This window comes from Caloenas nicobarica, chromosome 1 (assembly GCF_036013445.1).
Source record: "Caloenas nicobarica isolate bCalNic1 chromosome 1, bCalNic1.hap1, whole genome shotgun sequence".
NCBI classification, from domain to species: Eukaryota; Metazoa; Chordata; class Aves; order Columbiformes; family Columbidae; genus Caloenas; species Caloenas nicobarica.
In genome coordinates this window covers 24,930,425-24,951,243 of record NC_088245.1, presented here as the reverse complement: position 1 = coordinate 24,951,243, position 20,819 = coordinate 24,930,425, and the positions used below count along the sequence as shown (strand labels likewise).

Below are 20,819 nucleotides of genomic sequence, written 5' to 3'. Positions count from 1 at the left end.
GCTTTCTAAAATGTACCAAAAAAATGTATAGTTTACCCAGTCACCCGTAATTTGACCTACAAGCCTCACTCATAGTTTTGTTACTTGCAATACTAATATAGCCATTATGAACTTAGACTTAATCTATTAGTGTAACCTACACTATATATACTTAAAAAGTATATCACATATAGCCTGTAGTAAAATATAAACATCATGGTTATACTCTAGGCACAGCATAATGCACTTCTGCATGTAAAAAACGACTTATTTTAGTTCCAAAAGACATGATCCAAAATGTGCAAATAATATACCCTTTGCTTAAACCACTGGACTTGCTGATGAAGGAAAGGCAGGATCACACAGCGCACGACTTCCCAAAAACAAGTTTTGCTTTCTCCCTACCCCTGTTGACACAGATACTCCAGAGCAGAAAAAAAATGCATCTGCCAGATTGTTTTCAGATAATCTTCTGCTTAATTTTAGAATCAAAACCTGCAAACACATACTATATATCGTCCCCCTCAATCTCATATGAAGATATGTTCTTGGTACATGAAAGCAACCACTTACCCTTGCCATTTGTTCTGCCAATTGCAGTCGTCCATCTAGTTCACGTCTGATCTGGGCTGCTTGCTCATCTCCATTATCCAGCTTGGACAGAGAACAAAAAGAAAGCTAACTGTGAGAAACACAGACCATATTTTAACTTTATAGCAAATAACATAGTTAAGATCAAAACAGAAATGAATTGCATCCTTTTCGTCCTAAAATCAGTGAAATACTAAGCAAAAACATGGCTTTGAGTCTTGCCAATATGAAAGAAATGCGATGGCCACCAGCTACCCCTGGCAGTCGGGGTCTCTAAGGGTAGCCAGCATTCCCTTGAATTTTTAAGACTCAGGCTAAACAGAAGCAGCATTATTTCCTCATGTAAATAGCAGCTGAAAACATTTCTCCATGAAGCAGAAAACTGGACTCACAGTTGGCTTAGAAAATGTTTGCAAGGAAATCTGCCCTTTGGTGCCATGAGTTCCTGTATAACAATATATAGGTATAGGGAAAGAACACTGTGTGGCTATGCATTCTAAGTATGGTATTATTTCACTCATATAGCTGTTTTCCCCAAATATTGGCCAATTGCTCACATCAAGGCATATTCAATTTCCGAGCCTCCAATATTTTCATACTTAGGGAACAGTCATGACTAAACGTCTGACTTCAGTCAGGGAGGTAAAGGGGAAGGACTCATCTCTTCACCTCAACAGAACAGCTGGGTCTCACCAGAAAACAGACTCCCCAGCTCGTTTGTCACCTGTTTACTTGTTACGGGCGGTGGGTGGGGAGTGCAGGTGAAGCGGGGCTTCACCTTAACGCACCAACCTGCATGGCTGGTTGAGAGGAAGAAGGGTGATGCTCCGGGAAATGTGGGGCACAACTTGCCTTCTTACCTCAATGAATGCCAACTGAGGACAGAGTCCCAGCAGATGGCTCTCTGTCCCCAGGGCTGACCACAGACATGGTGTGACAGGCTTGTATGACCCCAGTGCATTTAGCACACAGCTAAGGTTTAAGGATACCTGAATTGTTCTTCACTGAAAAAAAAAAAAAAAACACACCTTAAATTGATTAGGGATGTAAACTGGCAAAAAATGGCTCTCAAATTAAATGAGATCTTCAGCCAAAGAACATACAATTATTCACTGTTCGGTGCATCAGGCCAAATACATAAAACCATCTCCTTTGTAATGCTTCTCAGCTAAATCCAGCAGATGTTATTGAACCAAGGCTCTCTTAAAAACTAGGCATTTTTTCTTTCAAAATACAATTGTTTTAAAGGAATAATCTAAAATACACTATTCAGTGCTTACAGGTCAATTACAGCATTATGTATAATGCAAATCTGACCACATTTAGCAACAGGATGCAGTTTTCCGCTGCTACTATGGAAGCAATGACAGAGCATGCAATTGCAACCTGTCACCTGTGCCATCTGGCGTCACACAAGATCCTTGCAGGAACTGATCCAGACCGCCAGAAAGTAGGAGAACAAAACCTGATGGGTGTCCCCAAAAGAGGCTCAAATTTAAACCAGAGAGAAAATGGATTATGTTCCAGACTGGAAGGGTTCTCCTGCTAGATGTGTCTGTAAATTTGCTCCTAGTCTGACCGTGAGCATAAATGGCAAGAGTGTTCTTGACAAAAGCAAATATTTTAGGTTTTCAGAATACAGTTACAGTATTTCAAATAAAGTCCCAAATTTGTATTATTCCATTTCTTAACAGAGTAAGAGACCGGTTAGTGTACTTGTCACCAAGAATATTTCCAACTTCTATTTTCCTTTGTATTATAACCACATAATTTTTGTAATTACTTTTCTTTAATCAGCATGAAATATGTCTAAAATGAGAAACAATTTTGTTTTCCTTTTTGGGTTAAGAGAAGGTCAACATGATTTGAAAAATATATCCCACTACAGGCAATTGCTTGAAAAATACCTGCTTGAAGGTAATTTTGATGACTGAATTTTTATTTCTACAAAAAGGAGAGCATGGGAGAGCAGAACGAAACTAAAACTTTTCCCTGTGTCAACACTTAACTTAAATCACTGCCTCTATTATTAACTCATTTGAAGAGGCAAACGCTTTTGTTTAAAGACTATTTCATTATTTTTCCATTTAAAAACACATGACATGAACAATTAAGTTAATGAAGGTGAAAGCTGGTTTTGTAGATTTTAGCATTCTTTCCTTAACTATACATTGCTTCCCATTATCTGTTTTTACTTGAGTACTTAAAAATGTGTTGGTCTCCCTACTTATTTTTAAATTTCAGTCTTCTTCCTTAAATACTTACACATTTTAATAGTTTTGTTAATGTATGTAATGATGTTTTGTAAGGTATAGAAAGATGCTGAAGAGGTGAAACACTGAAGAACACTGCTTTACTTATGGAAAAGAGCCAAGGTAAGAATGACTGGTAGGTCATTCTAATAAGTTGTCAATATTAGTATTTTTGCTGTATGCAAAATGAAGTGACAACGAGAAAAACAGTAACTTGCTATCATGTTCTATGCAAGGTCATTCTACCTGTTTTTATTCTAAATTCAACAAATTGCATGAAAAACAACTTTGCAAGTAAAGCACTCAGCGATTATGAATGTGCAATCAATCATACCGTATGTATCTCTTGAATCTGGAGTGACAACAACAGTAAGACTCAATAGCTTCTGGAAATGAAGATGGCATTTGGAATTTGTGAGTTGTGTCCACTTTTTTACACAGGGAAGACACTTGAAACAACCCACTGTATGGATGGGAAGTGGTGACAAGGGTTAACATGAAGTGTACATTTTTCATTAATTCCTTATTCATGGATGAAATCCTTACCCAAGACATACCTAGTTATCACAACCACTGTAGTAATTGTCAAACTGTAAATAAAAACTAGAAAAGCATACAACACTGTGCACAGAAATTAATATAAATGTAACACTGGAGAATAGCAACTCAGATTCTTAGTATTACAACTGCAATCCAGTTAAAAAAATAATCGGTAATCGGTAAGTAAAGGTTCCATTTAATAAAAACTTTACAGCTTTCTACAATGGTAGTAATTATACAACATGGCTCTTTATTGACTACAGCAACAATAGGGATGCTCCTTAAGCCACATATAACCACTTAGTATTTTAGCACCAGGGGACCTCACTACGGAAGACTCTACAGACACCAGATACCCATTTTTAGTGCAAAAATACATCAGAAGTCCTGACCAAGCAAACCAGTGTTTCCCCTAAATGCCTTATATCTGGCCCCTGAAACTTATAACAGCGAGGCAGAGATTGACTCCCCCTTTGAGAGTTAATTCCCAGCAAGAAAATGAGTAAGACAGCTCTGTCACTTGTGCCCTTTCTTTTTGTAAAGATGATTGTTTGGATTTTAAAAGCGTCTTCAGAAAACTCAGTAGCTATGAATGACTACGCTTGGGTGAATAACAAGTTACTTTTGATTGAAAAAAAAAAAATTGTCTCTTATCATCCTTTTTTCCCCCAACGCTGTTAAAAACCAGCTTTCTAAAATAAACCTGCCACTGTTAGACATCAAGCTATTCAATCAAAAATGTATTTTTTTAACTAATGCTTGAAGTTGCCTTTATTTTTTCTCACTCTGAAAAGGGCAATCATTCTTATTACAAACTTCTTTATCAGTAGAGATGGAGTGGGAATGTCCTCAATATGCAAAAGTTGCCCAACAATTCTTATTAGAGCACGTTTTCAGTTGCTCATGAGTCAACTTCCAAATGACAGACTGAAGTTTTCTGTTCCAAATTTCTCCTTTAAGAATTTCAACCAAAACACTCCATTGAGGCCAGGGAAGACAACACATAGCTTTATGCACAATAAGAAAAACGGTGACCATCTTGTCAAAGAGCTCTAGCACCATCTTGCTTTGAAGTAAGGATCTGAGATTTAGCAGGGCCCCATCTGTGAAAATCAGCTCAACTCTGGCCAAGTTCCGAACCTTTGGAAAATGAACTTTGCAGCAGTCAGGCTGCAAAATGCCACAACCAGAGGCTAAATCAGATTCTGCAGTCATTTATCTTCAGGGCATGCTGCTCGCTGTCTTGAATATGCACAGAGTTTATGCTCCTCTGATTATTTGCTCATTTAAGAAAGATTGTAAACTTATCACAGTTAAAAATCACTATTTGGATCACCAGCATGGTATCTTGCTTGACAAACTGCTCTTTAATTTGTGTGCCTAAACAGCACAGAACAGAAATACATTCGAATGAATTTATGTTTACTTATTTTAAAACATTGGAAAAAACTGAATAATTTGTGTTTCCTCTTCAAATAATAAGGTTTTTTAAAAATATATTACTTTAAAGCCTGTAAAATGCTTGCCTCTTGTGGTGCAAAAGAGAAATGGTACACTGGCAAAAAATCTGGTTAATGTGCAAGAGCAACTTCAGGTAAAATAGGGACTAATGCTGTCAAAGAGGTACTTCACTAAAGCCCATGGCCCTCATTTGCATTCCTCTGTCTGCAGAGTAAGTCAGATGTCCTTCATCCAAGGAACAAGACCAGTGTGAGTATGGATGAGTACTGACCTGCTGCAAGTTACTGTTCTCTACATTCACAAGTGCTCAAACTAACTGATAGTTCCTCCAAGTGACTATTTTATTAATTTTCAGTTAGTTTATCTGCAGCTTTCTAATTCAGAGTAACATCAATGTGTACATTTATCTGCCCATAGTGATATAAATTTCTCTGCACTTAATGACTAAATTGATAGTACACGTATCTTTGGACTTGCTCTTATCTCTGCAAAACAAAATCCAAAGTCTTTTCACCCCACGTGACAATAATGTTCATTTTTTCTTTACAGCCACATTTTGCCACGTGTAACCAAGTCTGGGCCCCGCTGAGCTGACAGGATATTTGTGGACGCCCATGTGAGGTGACCTCCAGGGTCCCTCCCTGACTGTTGACTGACAGCCACGGCAAAAGCTGTCAACATACCAACAGGAGTAAAGGGCTTGGATTAAAAGTGTTGTGATTACATAATGCTGAAAAAATGGATTTCTGGAAGTAACTGATGTTACTTGGCAGAAGGCTGGAAGAGAAAGACAATGCCAGAGAAGTCCTAGTGCTTAATTCTGGTTGCCAATCAAGTACGCAGTAGGTAGGCAGTAGGTGTAGCAGATGCAAATACTGGTGTTTTTCAGACCATTGTCCTTGCTAGTCTTATCTCTGACTCTAAAACAATGATTTTTGCACAATTTCAGACATAACAGGTTTTGTTCTCTGAAATATTTTTATAATGTTCTGGACCTGCTTCTGTGAATTCAATGCTGATTTGTATATGCATGGCTGATTAAGCTGGCAGGAGAGATCTTCTATACTTGTTGTTTGTACTCATTAATTATGCTGATTATATATTAATTTGTAAAAAATGGTTGTAATAAAAACCTGAAACAAAATCTGAAGTCAAGATTATATTCATCGATTCAATGCAATAGAACAACTTAAAAGTTCAAAATCCAAAATTGATTGTGAAAGCACAATTTTAAAATCTTGGACATTTTTAATCAGCCATTGGATGGACACTGTGGCAGTTTCCAAATAATCAAAGCTGAGAATTTGGTATGGCATTCCCTTACATTCAAGCTTTGAAAACATTTGAAAAGCAGTTTTGAGTGTTTCAGCACCAGCTGAGAAATTGTTCCTCACAATTAGATTTCAGTTTATTCAGGGACTACCAATTTCAAAAACTCCAAGAAAACCTTCAATAAGACTTAAAAATAAACATGAAAGGAAGTACATACAGTATTCAAGCCGATCACAATATATGTAAGGGGAACAGTTAAAAATTTGTATGAAGCCCACTCCCCTCAAAATTTAACATGAAGTACATGCACACAGGTCAAACTTTCACTGTACTTACGTATTAATGAGAAAATCTGTAGCAAGAAACAGTTTATTTTACATTGCGGTGTGCAGATGTACAATGCAACTTTATTCAATGATCATTTCCCTAAGTATCATCTGTCATATTTCACTGCTATTAACCTCTTAGAGAAACCATAACAAGTTAAATGCCTTTTATTAACTGCTAACTTCATAAAACTTGCCAGACAACCTTAGCCAAAATATGTCCCCAACAGGAGAGAATAATCCAATCTTTAATAAGAGATACAAAGGATTATTCAAATGGAATATATATCTTCTATTTAACATTATTGTTATTAAAGAAATTTTTTTTAAAATTACAGTTCAAAATTTGTCCTAGGCCATATTAAAATGTAGTCTTCAATATTTTTTTGCATATTTTCATCTACTGACTCAAGCTGTAATTTTGTGAACAGGACACTTGGAAAAGCAACGCAAATGTATTTTTGCACAATAAAGAATGAGATTTTTGTTTGTCTATTTGGATTTGAACAGACCCCAGCACTCTTTTTATCTACATGGGCTGAGGACAGAGTAGAGCTTCCCAACAAGGATTTTCACTGATCTATATGCATGGTCTTCTCCACAACACACTCTCTATTAAATCTCCTACAAACATCCTTGAGTGGCCCAGTTTCTAGTGGTGTGGCATTTGGTGAGAGAAGGTTCGTATTTGCCCTGGCCACTGCCTTCATAACTATGTAAACCCCAGTCATACTCACCCTCATCAGCCTTCTCACCTCCAGACTGAAAAGCTTCAGCCCTTTCAATCTCTCCTCCACAGGCATCTGTTCCATGGTTTTCAATGCCACTCGCTGTCCTCATTGACCTCTGCTACATCCCTGAGATTACCAAAGCTGTACACAATACTCAATGTATGGCCATAAGAAGGTTATGTACAGCAGCAAAACGATGCTACTGTTGCGCACAGAACTACTGGCTCCACCACAGGAAACCCAAGGTGTCCTTCTCGAGCTGTTGTTACTGCCCATGCTCAGGTCAGCATCCTGTGTTTATTTCTCCTCTAATGTATTACCTTACATTTAGCTGCATTAGAGTTTATCTGTCACACTTTTGCCTATGCAGTTTTGTGAGGTCCTTCTGGCGCTCCCTGCAACTAGAGCAACATTAGAGTACCCAAAACGGTTCAGTACCATGTGTAAACTCAGAGACTTCCCTTACACTGCCTTCTCCAGGACATTAATGAAAATGTTGAATAAAGATGCAACACTTCTCCTAGACAGAGTGAATCAGGTAGAAACCACACTTAAAGTCTCTAGGAATCAATCACAAAGAAAACAAAATAAACCTTTCTCCCAGACCTCCTTCTAAAATATCAGTACTGCACCATAAATACACTAATACAAGGTCTTGCACATTTACTACGGAACTGGTCATTCAGAAAAATGTTTCCTGGGCTGATGACGAATCAGCCCACTGGCTGTTTAAGAAGAGCGCTGTTTTTAAATCAACAAGTATTAACTTTGAACTCCAGAATTAGATGTGATTAGAATCACAATAGGATCCAATTCAGTGGCTCAGCAGTGGATTATAGATGAGAAAAAAAAAATGCTAGCCCAGGTCAAAAGTGTCACCACAGGCAATGGAATTTTCTGCCTCTTGTTCTCTTGGCATTCATTAGGATTGCACAGATCAATAGGCAAAACCCACATTTGCACTTCTTAGTGGTTGAGACTACAATATTCAACCATCTCTGCTGGACAGGATGAAAACCCAAGGAAAGCATGTTGTGCTGAGAGAGGCAGAAAGAGAATAATGGCAGCCTCTTGCTATTCACAGATGTAATCACTCCAAATATTAAAAATATGTCCCACAGATAAATCAAGGACGTGGATGCAAAGCATCATTTTTCCTTAATGGGAATGGAGAAATGAAGATCTGTAATATGTCATAGTGTAAACATATTTTATCTAACTGTATCTTGGTTTCCACATCCACGTATTGTAGTTCAGGGGTGTTGACAATACAGACTCTCCACACTCATCACAGTCCTGTCTTCCACAGCGTTAAAGTCCAATGCCTTCCACCCCAGCTTTGCCACCACAAAATTATGAATAACTACGCACAAAACAGCTTAACTTTTATCTATTTTCCACTCAAGGCTTTGTCTTGTTATTTGTACGGGTGTTCTTCCTACAGCTAGGAAGTGCAAAAAGCTTCAGAGCCTATAGTGCCTATTTTACCACCCAAATAAATCATCTTTTAAGTCAGAAATGTAGGTTCCTTGGGTAACCAATGAAGAGACAGAGAAGCCTCCAGAGAGCTATTAAAAGCACTTAAGCAGTTATCTACACGCCTACCATAAATACTGTGGAGGTCTCAACTGCACCGGTGAATAAAATGATCAAAGAAATTGGCGTTCTTATTCTCCCTCTCACCTTCCCCCAGACCCTGCTGAAACAGATATTGGCTGTCTCCTTCAATACAAGTTCCGCTCAGGTTCTGGCTGGGGAATCTGGGGAATACCCTCCCACATCCACCCAAACCAGGAAGCGATGGGCCTTAAATGAGCTGTGACTCATGTCCTGATCCTCCTTAGAAAAAGCCTTCTACTCTCCTCCTCTGCCACCCCGCACAAAGATTACCACATCCAAGGCAACCTAGAGATTAGCATGCAAACCTTGTTGGTATATGCATATTTTCGTCCTAAATGGGCTCACAGTGTTTTATACTTTCCTGAATTTATCCTTGCTGCAGAAGGAAATCCTGTTTCCTTTTGCTTACCCTCCTCAGTCTCCTAAAATATCATGCAGAATGTTTTCTTGCCTTATTAAGCACTGATGAGATTTTTTTTGGAGTGTTGAAACCAAAGGGAATATATGCAATTAGGGTAATAAATGTTAATGAGCATCACATTAAGAGAGCAAAAGCACCTTGAATGTCATACCATCATTTTTTTCCAAATAATTACATGTAGCTGACTTAACTAGATAGAAAACTTAAAATTCAGGCTGACAACTCACAATCGAAGCATTGATTTATCACAGATTTTCGAAAAATGATGTTGCTTTCAAAACGCGCCATGAAAAAAAAAAGACCAAACCACGCAGCCATATATAAACAGTTCTTATTTCAAATAGGCAAGATGTTTCTGTTTAGTTGAAAGCCTACATTTGTGTTTAAACATATACAATATTCGAGCATATTAATATTTTTAACAGCTAATAGTTTCTTCAAGAAGAAACTTCAAGAAAATCAGTGGATAGAAAGAAATATTGTTGAAGATTTTGTAAATATGTTGTGCAGAAGCTAGAAGATGAAAGAAATGGAATGCCATTTTCTCCCTTTCTGTTCAATTCTGTAGCATCAGCTATAGAATGTTCTATATCGCTACCTTTTTCTAGAAGTCAGTGGTGTTAGTGATGCGTACATACTTATCTATTAAAACAAAACCCCCAAATAGTTATTAAGGACAAAAAAAATCTATTTATTCTGGAGGTTAATGTATAAGAAGGCAAGCTTCATCTACAGATTTCTGTTGGACCATGAAAAACTGACTTCTATATCTATGAAGGTTCTCATGTTTGGAGTGAGATCCAAAAGAAAACAGATCATAGATCTTTAGTCTATATTCTGTTTACTTAATGATCAGGGAAAAAGACCTTAACAATAAAGATGAAAAAATTTTGCTTAAGAGTGTGCAGCTAGTATATTAACATGGAGAAGGTTGGGTTTTTTTTTTGGTAATGAAAAATTAATGTAATCAGACATTTCCCATGTCTACAAACAACTTCGCTGGTAACATACAGCTTAGCAAATAGGTCAGAGAACACTTCATACATCAGTTATCCCAAAAGAAGTACCAACTCTATTTAGCCCAGCCTAGAAACCTATTTCTCCAGCTTACTTGAAAACATCTCTAGTGACACAGACTCCATATTGTCTCTAAGCCAACTCTAGTTAAATTCTAGTCTCGTATTTAAGAACCTTCATAGAGAGTTCAACTGACCAGGAAAGAAGGGTCTGCTTGATAGTACTCTCTGGGTTTCATTGCTTGGCTAGATCCCAACTGACTGTAACAAGGCTTTGATATCTAGCAAAAATATGAACAGTAATATTTAGGTGTTTGCATCAAGAACAGCACACCACTGTCAGCACCTCCTCATAACATTATCTTCAATTTCTATCTAAGTATAAGGTACAGCACTACAGAAACATTGGTTACATAGGCAATTTTGAGCTTATCAAGTCCAGCCTCCCACTTAACAACAGTCAGCTGTGGCTATATCAAGCCAAATTCTGAAAACTAAGTTCTGAATCTCCAAGATAGAGATTCCACAACTTCACTGGCTGACCTGTTCCTCTGCTCTACTACCTTCATACGTAAGTCTTCCTCTAACGATCATTCTGAATATCGTAAGTCACAGCTTGTGACAGTTAACTCTTGTTATACTATCTGCTAATACACATCGATAGTGCCGTCATCTTTGCCTTTGAAACTTTCCTCCAAGTTGCTTGCGGTAGGCTGCTATTAGACCACCCATTAGACTCTGCTTTGCCAGGCTACATGAGTCTATCTTCCTTATCCCCATCAGGCAGATGGGAAGAACAACTCCTTCCATCTCCTACCTTTGTTTTTTCTAATGTGGCCAAGCATTATCTCAACTATAATGGAAGGGCATTGTTGGCTCTTACTCAACCCAGCATCCATCCTGCAATCCATCTCCCCCACCCTGCCCCATCCTTTTTTAGCAGAGCTGCAACTCAGTCACCTGGTTCCTAGTTGATGATCATGTCCAGAGTTATCCTGCACAAGTTGCGAAACTTTCCACTTCTCCTTGATGGACTTCATAGGGTTTCTGTTAGCTTAATGCTCAAGACCACCCTTAACCATTCAGCAAGTCAGCTGCACCACCCTCCCCTTCAGTTTAGTACTGTCCACAGATTTGCTGAAGACAGATTTTATCTCATCATCCAAGCTGTCGACAAAAATACTGAACAATACTGAACTCTGGAGTACTGTGTTCCCAGCTACCAACTGGCCTTTTAAACCACTCCCTACCACCCTTTTAGTATTGTGATCTAGCCAATTTTCAAGCCCTCTAATTGTCAGCTTCTCCAGATGATGCTTCCTCAACTTACAAATGGAAATGTGGTAGAAGATGGTGTCAAAATCCTAGTCAAAGTACATTACCATTAACAGCTGTCCTTATTCACATAGTCATTTCATGACACAAAGTCAGGTTGGTCACACACGTGATTTGGTCTTGGTATCAATGTAAAATAATAGTGATTACCTCTACACACGCGAAAATGGATTGCACGAGGTTGTGCTCCAGAATCTTTCCAGGAACTAAGGTAATGCCTATAATTCTCAAACTTTATGTACAAAAGGATGGTTTGTTCCTGAGCTCTTAGTACGTTTTCTAAAGAAATCAGTAAATTCCTGGGCTTTCCTTTTCCCCACATTGCAGTTTCTTAAGGGTCTCTGCATAGCAATTCCTTAAATTAGGAGTAAGTTCACAGCTTACCTTCTCGGCCTTCCTCCACCTTCTGAACTGTCTACTGGTGATTTCTGCAGTCCAGCTACTAGATGTTGTCACGTTCGCCCTCAACTCTTCCCTGTTTGTGAGCAGCAAGTCAAATAGAGCACCAATCCCAGCTGTTCCTTTTGCATTTGAGAAATCGTCACCAACACAGTCTAGAAACTTCGTCAATTACTTGCACAATGCCATGTTAACTTCCCAGCAAATTGGCAGCAGGTGTCTGAAATCCACCATGAGGATCAATGCCTGCCATTGGGAGACTTCTTTTAAACTTAATAGCTTTATCCTTTTGGTCAGGTGGCAACTGCCACCCACCACAACATCACCAATATTTCCCTTCTGATCTTGACCCAGAGACAGGACTTTTTTTTTTTTTTTTCCCCCAAATAGTGTAGATGCTATTGTGTAGGCATTAGTGTAGACACATTTATGAGCACTCTCCTTTCTGAGAGGGAACGTTACCATCTTCCTTGTAGCCTTCTACCATACGTATCTTCTCCACATGCATTGCTTTCTCATTTAACCCTGAGATAAGCTCCCTATCTTCTAAAAACCTGGTTTAAAGTCGTTCATGTTAGGTTAGCAATCCTGTGCACAAATACATCCATGCTTTCTTGTCAGGCTCGTTCTATCACTTCCTACTATCTCTTCTTCTTGAACAACATGTCACAACCAAAGGTCCAAGGCTCACTGATTACACCAATTATACAAGTTGTGTGTGTCACCCTGGGCCATCTTTGTTCTCAGAGTCTTACAGTCACCTTTGATCTCCTCAGGGTCACATCGCCAGTGCTCACACAGACAAGCAGTAAGCGGCTCCAGCTGGAAGACTAGATGGGCCTCAGGAATCTCTCTGCAACATCACAGATCCACACTAGAAGCAACTAAAAGGTCTGGCCAGCTGATGGGTGCCTTTGTCCTGGACAGGGTGGAGTCATCAAACTCTAAAACCTGTTGCTTCATCTTTTTGCTGGTCCCAGTCCCGCGAACTGAGGTGCCCAAAACGCATCCTTCCGACAAATGAGACTCACTCATCCTCCTCTGCTGCCAGGATCCTGAACCGGTTTTCTAAATAAACAGTTGCAGAGAGACAAGGAGCCATTCTCCTGCTGCTGGAAGTTACAAGCTTCCAGCTTCCATCCTCCTGGAAACATGGGAATGGGAGGAAACTACTAACATTAAACAGATGGGAAAAGACCAGTTATAGAAAGTCTGCTATGCATCTGTAAAACATAATAGTTGGTCCAGTATGGTAAAACTGGAATACTGGTCAGATAAGTTTCCCTAAGGAGAGACACGTGTTTCAGGCAAGATCCTGTTGTCTCCAGTTTCCTGAGGAAAGTCACAATCTGGGGGGAAGGCTGTGCCAAACTGATTGGAGCGTGATTTTACAGTGGTCCTAGGAATAAAAACAAAGCTACTCCAGAAATTGTGCGTACCTTTGGAGGCTCTCTCAGGCATGGCTCGGTATCATATGCCCTCATTTACGGGCAGTCCTAGTGTTCCCACATTAGAAAAGCTTGGCACTGCACGACCAGTTAGGAAAACACATTTATTCAGAGGTGATGGAGGGATTGATTCTTCCCTTACTTCATTTGCAGAGGGATATTTCTTCTGCCATAGCCCCAATGCTTACCATACAACAGCTCCTTTCAACAGCAGCTAGAAGTCAACATTTATACTAAATAAGTGGCCTCAGTTTTATTTCAGAATTTTCCTGTTTATAGCTAAAATGCCTGGAAGTCAATTTGTTTATCTATTATCTCAAGAAACAGATTCCCATAGAGAACGCATAGTACAGATGAACCCTATTTTTACTCTCCTTCCTGTTCCCCTTCCCAGTAAGCTGTAGACTTTTAAACTGAGGGTTGCAGTTTTTTCTTCTCTCTAGTCATGTTACTAACCAAAAAAGGGTTATCTCAGTTGGCCTGAGAATTTTTCATGCCTGTAGCAGGAAACCAAAATGAAGATAAGCTACCTACCCATAGAAGACCTATAGAAACAGGCACTTTCTTGTAAATGCGATAGAAGTTTGAAATGATGAACATCTAATCACAAAGCAGGTAGTCTCAGCACTGACACCAAACTGAATCTGGATGATATGAACAACTGTCTTCGCGTCTTGTAATATAAAAAGGAGGAACAAATGCCAGGCCAAGGAGCATCTCCCTGCATGACAGCTCTCCTGTCGAGAATCAATCCTCTTTCTGGGTGAGAGGGTGTCTGGGGTAGGCTGCCTGGAAGATTAGAGATTGTGAGATTAGATCTTAGATTAGAACAGCCTCAGCAGAGGAGACAGCTGAAAAGGTGCCCTGAGAATTCTGTCATTTTTAGGACAGCCACAAACCCAAACTTCCTAAAGGATAAAAAATAAACACACGAATTATAGTATATTCAAAAATTGCTGCAGATCTCTCAGCTATTTTACATAGACAACTACTCTTGCATAGGACAGTCTATCGTCTGCTATGGCTGTGCTTTGATATTTCTTCTGAAAGTATATATCTACCATATATATTAGCTGGCTCATTTCCAAATTTATTGGCATCTTTCCCTTTGGAGTGATTGAGATGCAGGAGCCCATAGGAACCTTGTCCAGGCAGCCAGCTGCAAATAACCTCCCTCTCAAGAACAGAGAGCTAAGAGGGTTCTCCCTTAAAAAAATTCAAAAATGAGAGAAAAAAGCAGCTAAGCTTCAGAACAAGACAGTCAGTACCACTGACTGAGAGGGAAACACAGGCTTCACTGTGACTTTTTCAGCTGCTTCTGCTGGCTTCACACTGGCTGCTGAAGACACCTCACAGGATGAAACACCCTGAAGAGAAACAAACCTGAATAATCAAATTGATCCTTGGAATGGAAGTGATTGTTCTAAACAAAACTGCTTTGCTTTGAATTGATAAAAAGATAGAGGAAATACAGAATACTACCATGTCTTAGGCAGAAGTGACAAATTCATGCTAAAGATCATTAACTTCTTCAGCTTGCTCACAAGCATTCTTTCAAATACACATATAATACTTAATCATCGGTCTGGAAATGTGGCTGTAAAAATTATTTCGTTTGCATATATCTACCTGAAGAAACAGAATCTCTCCTTAAAAAAATCCAAAACAAAACATTAAAAAAAATAATACTACAGCCTTTGGGAGAAAAGATTAATTTTTATTGCTTAATACCAATCTAGATGAACTTTATCCTCAGCTGGTAATATTAAACACAATGAGTCAAATGCTCTGGTGATATTAAAATAAGTGCAAGCTAAATCTGGATATATTTGGTTTCGAGTGTTGAGGCAGTTAAAATCCCTTGGATCTGGAACTCAAGAGAATGTCATAAAAGCATCAATTACTTCATGAAGGCTCCAAAAGAATATCTTAGGCGAAAAAAACACAGGGAAAAGGTAGAAAACAGAAGAAACGTAAAAGGATCTACTTTAACAAAGCCAAAACCAACTTCCTTATTTTTTTATGCTATGATGCTCATTTTCCTGCTGTTTTCCCGCACTCATCGAATGCCAAAGACAGTCACAGAAAACAAAACAGCTTGAAAGAAAGATCTGCAGCCAAAATCCCAACGCTGATGATTTCGATTGCCAGAGGAGGCACAAGACAGAGCAGGTGAAATGGGTAATTCTCAGCTTCTCTCTGCTGATTCTCAGTCAAGCCTGGCTTACCTCTTGTGATGAGAAAGGTGATACACGGGAAAACAGGCCTAGAAGGATGCTAACCTGGAAAATACACATAAATCCACTAGTCTGTGAGTACTGGCAGTCTCTCAGGTTACTGGAGACCGTACACGTCCAACTCCTCCATGTAGGCGGAAAACAAAACTCAACAAGAACAGAAGACACAGATGCGCAAAGGAAGCTCTGTGATAGAAAAATCCACAAGTACATTTTCTCTTAAAAGTGATTAAAAGTGAAAAACTATCATTCAATGTTTTTTCTTAACACTTACACTGAACAAGTAAACCTTGGAATATTTTCATGGTTTTCAGATGTCCCACTCAAGCTTTCCTTTTAAATGTACATGTCAAAGACAATTTTTCTCACCCAAGACCTGAATGTAAGGATACTGCAATACCTCAAATACTGAAAATGCATTACAGCTGCCAACACAACATTTGTCTCTGGTATTTTCTCAGTATTCCTTCAACTACACAAAAAAAAAAAAAGAAAAAAAAAGAAAATAAAAAGTACTTCTCTATTTTGTAACTTGCAAAGCTTTAAAATGTTGGTCAGAGTCAGACGTTTAAACATGCTAAAAAAGTTACTTGCATCTCTGAGGATGCTTTAATATTCTTTCCATTATTCTTCTATCATTAGAGTAAATGAGAACAAATCAAGACCCTTTGGGACAATCAGAGATTTTTTCCAAAGTAAACTCTATTATCATAGAAAAAACACTTGTTTACAGGAGCTTTTTTTTTTTTTTTTTCAAGTATCATCAGTGTGTGTTAAAAGAACTGAATCACTTCAGGATTCTAAGACTTCCTTTTTCACTAGAACTCACATTATGAAGCTGAAACTCCAAACTGGCCTGACATACACTGTTCAGCTTCACTGTAGATTTCTTGCAGTCCCATTACAGGAGTAATCTTAGGAGGGATAATTGACATTGCAGCACTATTTTCCAAAGCACTGAAACTTTTGTCTTGAGTAAGACCTCTCCAGAGCTCTCAAATTGAGGCAAAAAGCAAATGAAGCAGCTCAGCAAAAAAACCCATTTTAAATAGATAACTGTTGGAATAACTTCATATTGAACTCCTATGTACATGTAATTAAGAGTGACATCTTATGAATAAGAGACAAAATCTAAAATCCTGTGAGAAATGACAATTTATTTCTCCACTGAAATATCCGAATTATTCTGCTTCGCTGAAGAACAGACAGTGGCAAATATTTTTTCCCCTTGAAGAACAGGGAAAAATCAATCATAAAGCAGATTTTTTTCGTGAGGAGGAGGGCATGGGAGAAGATATATTCTTTTATTTGCAGATACTAGAAACCAATAGAGCTGATGCATAAGCAAGCCTGAAGTGTGAACATTTCTGTTATCAAAAGCAGAAGGCACTTTTCAGGTTGACAGACATATATGACAGTTTTAAAGCACTGACCTTTTCTGTAAAGAAGCATATCATTATTGCATCACGATTGCGTGCAGAAACTTTCTAAACTCAATCTAAAAATGTGGTCAACACCTGAATACAACTCCATAACCTCCCGCAGTCCCACAAACTTGTTTTTTCAGTCCCAAGAGATCTCCCATACCACTGCAGTCCTTTCTCCCATACCACTGCCCCTTTCTCCCCACACTCCTGTCCTACCTGACGTCTACTCTGCAGTCACTGCAAAACTGCCTTTTATTTCCAGAGCAAATAAATCCTGCCCCACACTGGGTGTCAGTGCTGGCCACCCAGCAGGAACCGCTTACCAGGTAAGGCCTGAAGGTAGCAGATCTCCCATAGAGAGCACAAGGGGCTGTGGTGCTTTGCTTTGGATTTTTTTTTTTTTTTTTTTAAATACGGGAGTAGGAATATCTTAGGCCAGGTAAAAGCACATTTTCAGCCCAGAAGGATGGATGTTTAAGACATCAGCGGATCTAACACTTGAGGCTGCCTCGAAAATACAGCAATGGACCTTATCAACATTTTTCAGAGGTTTCCTTGTTGTATCAGGTGTAATTTCTCATGAAATAAATAATGACAGTCATTGGTGGCCATCGGAAAGGTGCTGGCTTACCTAACGCCCTGGTCACATTATAACATCTCGTGGAGTCAGTATCTTTTTGTTTGACTGAAAAGACTCAGATATAGAACATATACTGTTATGCAATATGTATAAAATGCAGCCCAAACCACTGTTTTCCTGTGCCTTGCCTCGACTTAAACATTAATGAATCTGTTTATGTTTTGGTCTAAATACTAAATGGAATCTTAACACTTGTTTAATTACTTCAAGAAGAAGATTATCAACTCTACACTGAAACTTTCTATACAAAGATATCATTACTCTTTGTCCTTCATAAAGTTGCATTTGTCCCTATAACTTACACAGAGTATGAAAGCTTCTAAGAAAAATAACCAGAAGCGTGGGAAATTCTGTGATCTGTGACATAACTGCACTATTTTTTTACGATTTTACGGAGCAAAGGATCAGAACTGCCAACATTCAAAAGTCATGAGGGCCTTGTTGCAAATTAAATTGCCCTTAATTTGACTTATTTCCAAAACCGCACAATTAACTGGACTTCAGTGAAGTGCTGGGTGAAACAGTCCAATTGTATTGAGCTCCACAAGCAGACTTCAGTTCAGGAGAAATTCTTGACAGAAAATATTCTCATAATTAAAAATACAAAAATTTATTATGGAAGATACAATATAGTTCATCATTTTCAGTATTAGACACTTATACAAAGAGTTACATCTTGAAATAAGATAATAAAGGATGTGAACCAGACACAATACAACGCTTTTAAACAGAAAATTATATCTTGCAGCAAAGTAACATCTAAAGCTATTTCCAGAAGAATTAGTTTGTGGTTGATTCCCAAAACGTCGACAGTAGAAGACTTAGAAAATAATTTTTCTTAAAAACTGTTACATTATTCTCAAAACTATTTATTACCTGTCAGAAAAGTGAATGTGACTTGCAAGAATGCTTTCATTATAAAAATCAGTGTTGTTCTTTCCTCCCTGCACCAAAGACAAAGGGTTTAGATCAGGCAAAAAGTCAACCTTATAAAGGTCAACTTTCAAAATAAAATAAACTCTGCGTGGAGTGATGATTTACTTGATATCAAAATTCTGGTACTGGTGAACCAGTATAATAATAGTGCATGACCACACATCAGTCTGAGTTTGACTTTCAGTTTGACTTTCTGCATCAAAGTTATCCTCTACATCAGTGAATAATTAAAAATAAAAAAAGAAAAAGAAAAGAAAAAAGACTATGTCATGTTTGATCTCTATAAATCAAAGAAATCATAACAACACACTGTGGCCAGGCATCTCAAAAGCAAGTCAAGGAGCTCATTAAGTCCCAGCTAACTGGCAATCATTTCTTTATCACAGAACACAGCTCAAGGCAACACTATGTAAATAAAAATCAGGTGAAAGTGTTAGCACTTACCAAACTGAATCTTTTAATCACAAAGAGATATAGGTGGTTGGCAGCAGTTGCTGGCCTTGCTCTAAGTTGAAAACAAGATCAGAGAAGAAATCTTCAACAACCTAATGTGAACATCCTGTTAATGTTCACCACCCAAGGACAAGCGTAGATATTTAGCATGCGTTAAAAGATTGTGACCAAAAAAAATTGTTTTTCAAAGAAAAACGTGTAAAATTCTCATAGCCATGTGGACTGTGTTTGATAGTGTCAGAGAGCTGGTCTATTACTATTCACTTTATTTCTTATTAAGTTATTTTGCTGACTGAACAAACACTGTTTCTCAGTGCCATGACATAAAGGATGGAGACTGGCAATCTATGTAGACCCACAGAAACCCGCACCCCAGCACAATTGTCTGAGGAGCTGTTGCCAGATACCCAAGGGTTTAAGAGCTGATGGAAACGCTCCATTTAGGACAGGCTGGGGAGCAAAAGCTGCTGAAAGCCAATTAAAGGTTTCTAAATGCAGAGACAGTCACAAGGAGGAGGCTGGCAGACAATACCTCCTACTGTTACGAACAGCATCCTTGTCTGCTTAGCAGCTCTGTAGGTGCACAATAATTTACTCTTATCATTGACATTGTAAGACATTTTCCTGTTTCCTACTTCCAAAGAGCTGGAAGGAACATAAAAAGGTGGGAAAGAAAAAGACAGAATTTTCTGCACAAATTATAACCGTACAGATTTGCTGTTAGGGCAGCTGTTTCTCAGAGCTGAAAAATATACAGAATTTCATATATCTGATTCTCTGCTAGAAGCACTGGCTAGAAGGCAACTCATCAAAACCTCTATCAAAAATACAATTTTAACATCTGTTCGGACTTTCACTTATCTCACTGCTCCCAGACACTATTGATTATCATTATCTGCAAGTCTCTGCTATTCTAAACAGCAGTAGCAAAGGGAAATTAAAGTGAGCATTTTCATACAAAGACAGATAGAAGCTTCTAGGGTGGAATGAAAACTGCTGTTGCTGACTGAAATCCGAGTCTAACTCCATCTCATCTTCTATAAATACACTGTCAATAGAAAGGAATAAGATACAGCCTAAACTAAAATGTTTATTAAAGCTATAATGAGAAATAAGGGATTTTGCCAAAGGAGAAAAAGCATTGCATTATCAGAGACTGGCTGCTGTCTGCAATACACTTCTCGGGAAGGCTGCGACTCGTCTTTTTCTTTGCAACAGACTTCTTCTCATACCTTTGGTGTATTATGTGCTTGACTGGACCACAGGAACAGCATATAAAATGTATGGATGGTAGCAACTCTGTTGGAGAACATAATGAAAGTTTTTGCTTTAGCAAAGTGACCCCATCATTGCATTGGAAAACTAAAATCCTCATTAAGCTAGAAGCCCAAACAAGAAGTGCATAGACTTGAAGACTTCGCCTCTCCATTCTCTCCAGGTTGCAATACGGAGGTGCTCCTACATCTGTTCCCAAAGAGGTAAGTCTCCCTTTGTTCCTGTCCTCCAATACTTTTATGAACCCAGGGTAAACAATGTGTACTTTGGAGACCTGCACAGGAGATTTTACAGCCTTCAGTGCTCAAAACCAGGAAGAGCAGGAGAAGAGTCTTCTCTTAAGCCCACTGAGCCATCTCTACACACATCAGGGCAAGCAATCAGTCTTTTTCCTTTCCTACTTACCACAGGATTATATCCTCTTGAATATGCAATTCAAAAAACAGAAAAGAAAATAATC

At 38.5% G+C, this 20,819-nt stretch overlaps 1 protein-coding gene across 1 annotated transcript in view; it reads right to left on the bottom strand.

The window, feature by feature from the left end:
- Window positions 1–20,819, bottom strand: part of CADPS2 (calcium dependent secretion activator 2) — a 308,472-nt gene that overhangs the window by 180,726 nt on the left and 106,927 nt on the right. The window contains exon 4 of the mRNA XM_065627091.1: window positions 553–633. Within this exon, the coding sequence (XP_065483163.1) occupies window positions 553–633 (81 nt within the window). The remainder of the gene's footprint in view (window positions 1–552; window positions 634–20,819) is intronic.